Genomic DNA, 2969 nt, shown 5'->3' with positions numbered 1-2969 from the left:
GGCGGGGGGGGGGGCTCTACAACTGGCTGCTTCTTGTTCCTTGTGGCCCGACTGAGGGCTGCTGGGAGCAGGGGGTGGGGCATGTGCCCACCCCCTGGGCTCCTTACTGCCGGAGCTCCGCTCCTGTGCGCTCCCGCAGGAACTGACCCCTGCCACCACCTATATGTCATATCTGAGAAAATCTGTTTCAGTGTATCTAAAGGAGTGTGCATCTACACATGCCAAGTCTCTCCGTTCTCGCTTATACCCAGAATTGAACTCTGTTGAATTTGTTGCTCTTGAAGGTGCCACTGGAGTCAAAACTTGATCCTTGTATCTGTTAACTCTTGTGTTTGTGTGCTAATTCACTGCCATTCACAGATCTTAACAACCGCCTTAATCCAGTCTCAGCTATAATTGCCCAGTTATTTATGCATCTTGACTCTAACTAGCCCCTCCTGGCAATTAAACCTCCCCTATACGTATTCATCACCTAGATGTGATGGTTGAGTACATTCTGTTTCAGTCTGTATCTGAGGAATTGTGCTCACACATGAAAACTTGTCTGTTTGTTTGATCGATGTATATACCGCCCTCCTCACGGACGGGCTCTGGGCGGCTCACAACCGCCTTGATACAATACCATTAAAACAATAATTAAAATAACAATTAAAACAGTAAAACCCTGATGTACCGTGCAACAACTAATTCTGATCAGCACTACTGATATTAAGATCCAGGCCACCGATGTCAATTCAGCAGTACCGATGTAAAGATCCAGGCTGATGAGGGGGAGAAAGCCAGGAGAGGAAAGGGACGTCCGCCACCTCAACCAAAGGTGAGGTGCAGGGGGCGGGGCACATGATGAAGCCCCACCCCCTGCTTCCGGCCACCCCGCTTCTGGCCCTCATTCAGCCAGGAGGAGGCAGGAGAAGAGGGAGGGTAAGTTGCTTCCTTCCTGCCTCTCCCCACCCCTGCCTGCCTGGGGCCAGGGAGGGCCTTGGCGGGGCTTCCTCGCACTCCCACCGGCCTTGCAGGTCCACCGCCGGGCCTTATGATGTCAGGGGGTGTGGCATATGCTAATGAGTTATGCTAATGAGTTCCCTTAGCTCTTTTTCTACGAAACTACCCCTGGCTAGAAGATGTTGATTCATAGACCTCAGTGTTTTCCGGGGCTCATATGGGAAGAGGCGGTCCAGAAGGTATGCTGGCCCCTGGTCGTATAGGGCTTTAAAGGTAAGCACTAGCTGTGACTTCCGGAGCAGGATCAAGGGCAGCCCCGTGTAGAGAGAGTTATAGTAGTCCAGTCTGGAAGTGACCATTGCATGGGTCACTGTAGCTAGGATTCGTGGGGTGAGATAAGGGGCCAACTGCCTGATCTGCCAACTGCCTTGAAGAAAACTTTGTTGGTCTTAAAGGTGCCACTGGCCTCAAACTTTGTTCTGCTATTCTTGCTGAGTTTGTAATCTAGTTGAGAGAGCAAGGACTTTTCAAGTGTCAATGAACTCTGCTGCCGCTCAGGGGCCCTGGGCTGGATGGGAAGTCGTGGGGCCCTGCCGGTAAATCATTTGCACTTGTGTTGATTATCTCCTTTTTAGGTAAGAACCAATCAGTTTTCTAGATAACAATCACATGATTACGATAGAACAGATTTTGTAAAAGATAAGGCTGATTTTTCCCCACTATAAATATGTGCTCTTGTGACAAGCAATTCAGATTTCTTTAGGTAGAAGAAGACTCGCTGAGGTTTCTGGCTGTTTGGGACTTGGGCTTTTAGATCATCCCTAAAAGAGGGGAGCCGAAACCTGAATTACTTTTTAGACTATTGCTCGATATGTTTACGATTAAGCGATGCTCGGAACTTTGATCATTTTAGCATTCATCTTCACATTTGCTTGTATTTTCCCCCCTGTCTTGTTTAATAAAGAGAGCAATTCCTTTCCTCAATAAAAGATAAAAGGTTTCTAAGGGTGTTCTGTCTGGTTTGCCAGTTACAGTTTGACATGGAAATTTTTGAGGGTTCCAGTAAGCGTTCGTGAGTCACTGCTCACTTCAACTCATGAAAGCTCTTCCCCCTGCCACAAATTTTGTGAGCCTTTAATGTGCTACTGGACTCTGGCTCTTTTCTACCGCTAGGAGAAAGAGGAGGCCTGCATAGCTCAAAAGCTCACTCGAAGAAGAAGAAGAAGAGGAGGAGGAGGAGGAGGAGGAGGAGACTGGATTTATACCCCGCCCTTCACTACCCGAAGGTGTCTCAGAGCGGCTAACAAACTCCTTTCCCTTCCCCTCCCCACAACAGACACCCTGTGAGGTAGGTGGGGCTGAGAGAGCTCTTAACAGAAACTGCTCTTTTTCAAGAACAGCTCTTATCAGAACTAGGGCTTTCCCCAGGTCATCCAGCAGGTGCAAGTGGAGGAGTGGGGAATCAAACCCGGCTCTCCCAGATTAGAGTCCGCACACTTCACCACTACACCAAACTGGCTCTCATTACACCAAACAGTTGACTATAACAAAAGTAATAATTCCTTTTCTTTTTATTATTTTATTTACAGTTTTCCAAAGTATACAGACATTTATCTTTCGTTATCTTACAGTTAGGGGGTTAACTTGACATCTTTTCTTCATACCATTTTATGGCGTTATGCCATTTCTGTTTAAATTGTTCATCTGATTTACCTGCCAAAAACATATTCAGCTTATCCATTTCAATTACCTCGAATAGATTGCTAAACAAATCTGCCTTACTCGGTATATTATCAGATTTCCAATTCCTTGCGATATGTATTCTTGCCATTGTGATTACATACACAATAATACATTTTTCATTATATTTAAGTCCTTCAGGTATTATGTTTAACAAAAAGATTTCAGGTGTACTAGCTAGCTCTTTTCCTATAATTTCTCTCAGCATCTGTTTAATACCTTTCCAAAAGCTTTGAATTTTCTCACATTTCCACCATATGTGGAGATAGGTTCCTATATTCTTGTTA

At 45.8% G+C, this 2969-nt stretch overlaps 1 protein-coding gene across 1 annotated transcript in view; it reads left to right on the top strand.

The window, feature by feature from the left end:
• Positions 1 to 1600, top strand: part of LOC107115056 (erythroblast NAD(P)(+)--arginine ADP-ribosyltransferase-like) — a gene marked incomplete at its 5' end in the record, with an annotated part of 8952 nt that extends 7352 nt beyond the window's left edge. Inside the window, one exon of the mRNA XM_015416659.1 lies at positions 1578 to 1600. Within this exon, the coding sequence (XP_015272145.1) occupies positions 1578 to 1600 (23 nt within the window). The remainder of the gene's footprint in view (positions 1 to 1577) is intronic.
• Positions 1601 to 2969: the final 1369 nt, after the last annotated feature.

Source organism: Gekko japonicus, unplaced genomic scaffold (assembly GCF_001447785.1).
Source record: "Gekko japonicus isolate JY-2015 unplaced genomic scaffold, Gekko_japonicus_V1.1 scaffold6841, whole genome shotgun sequence".
Taxonomy (NCBI): Eukaryota; Metazoa; Chordata; class Lepidosauria; order Squamata; family Gekkonidae; genus Gekko; species Gekko japonicus.
This window is presented reverse-complemented; position numbering and strand designations above follow the sequence as displayed.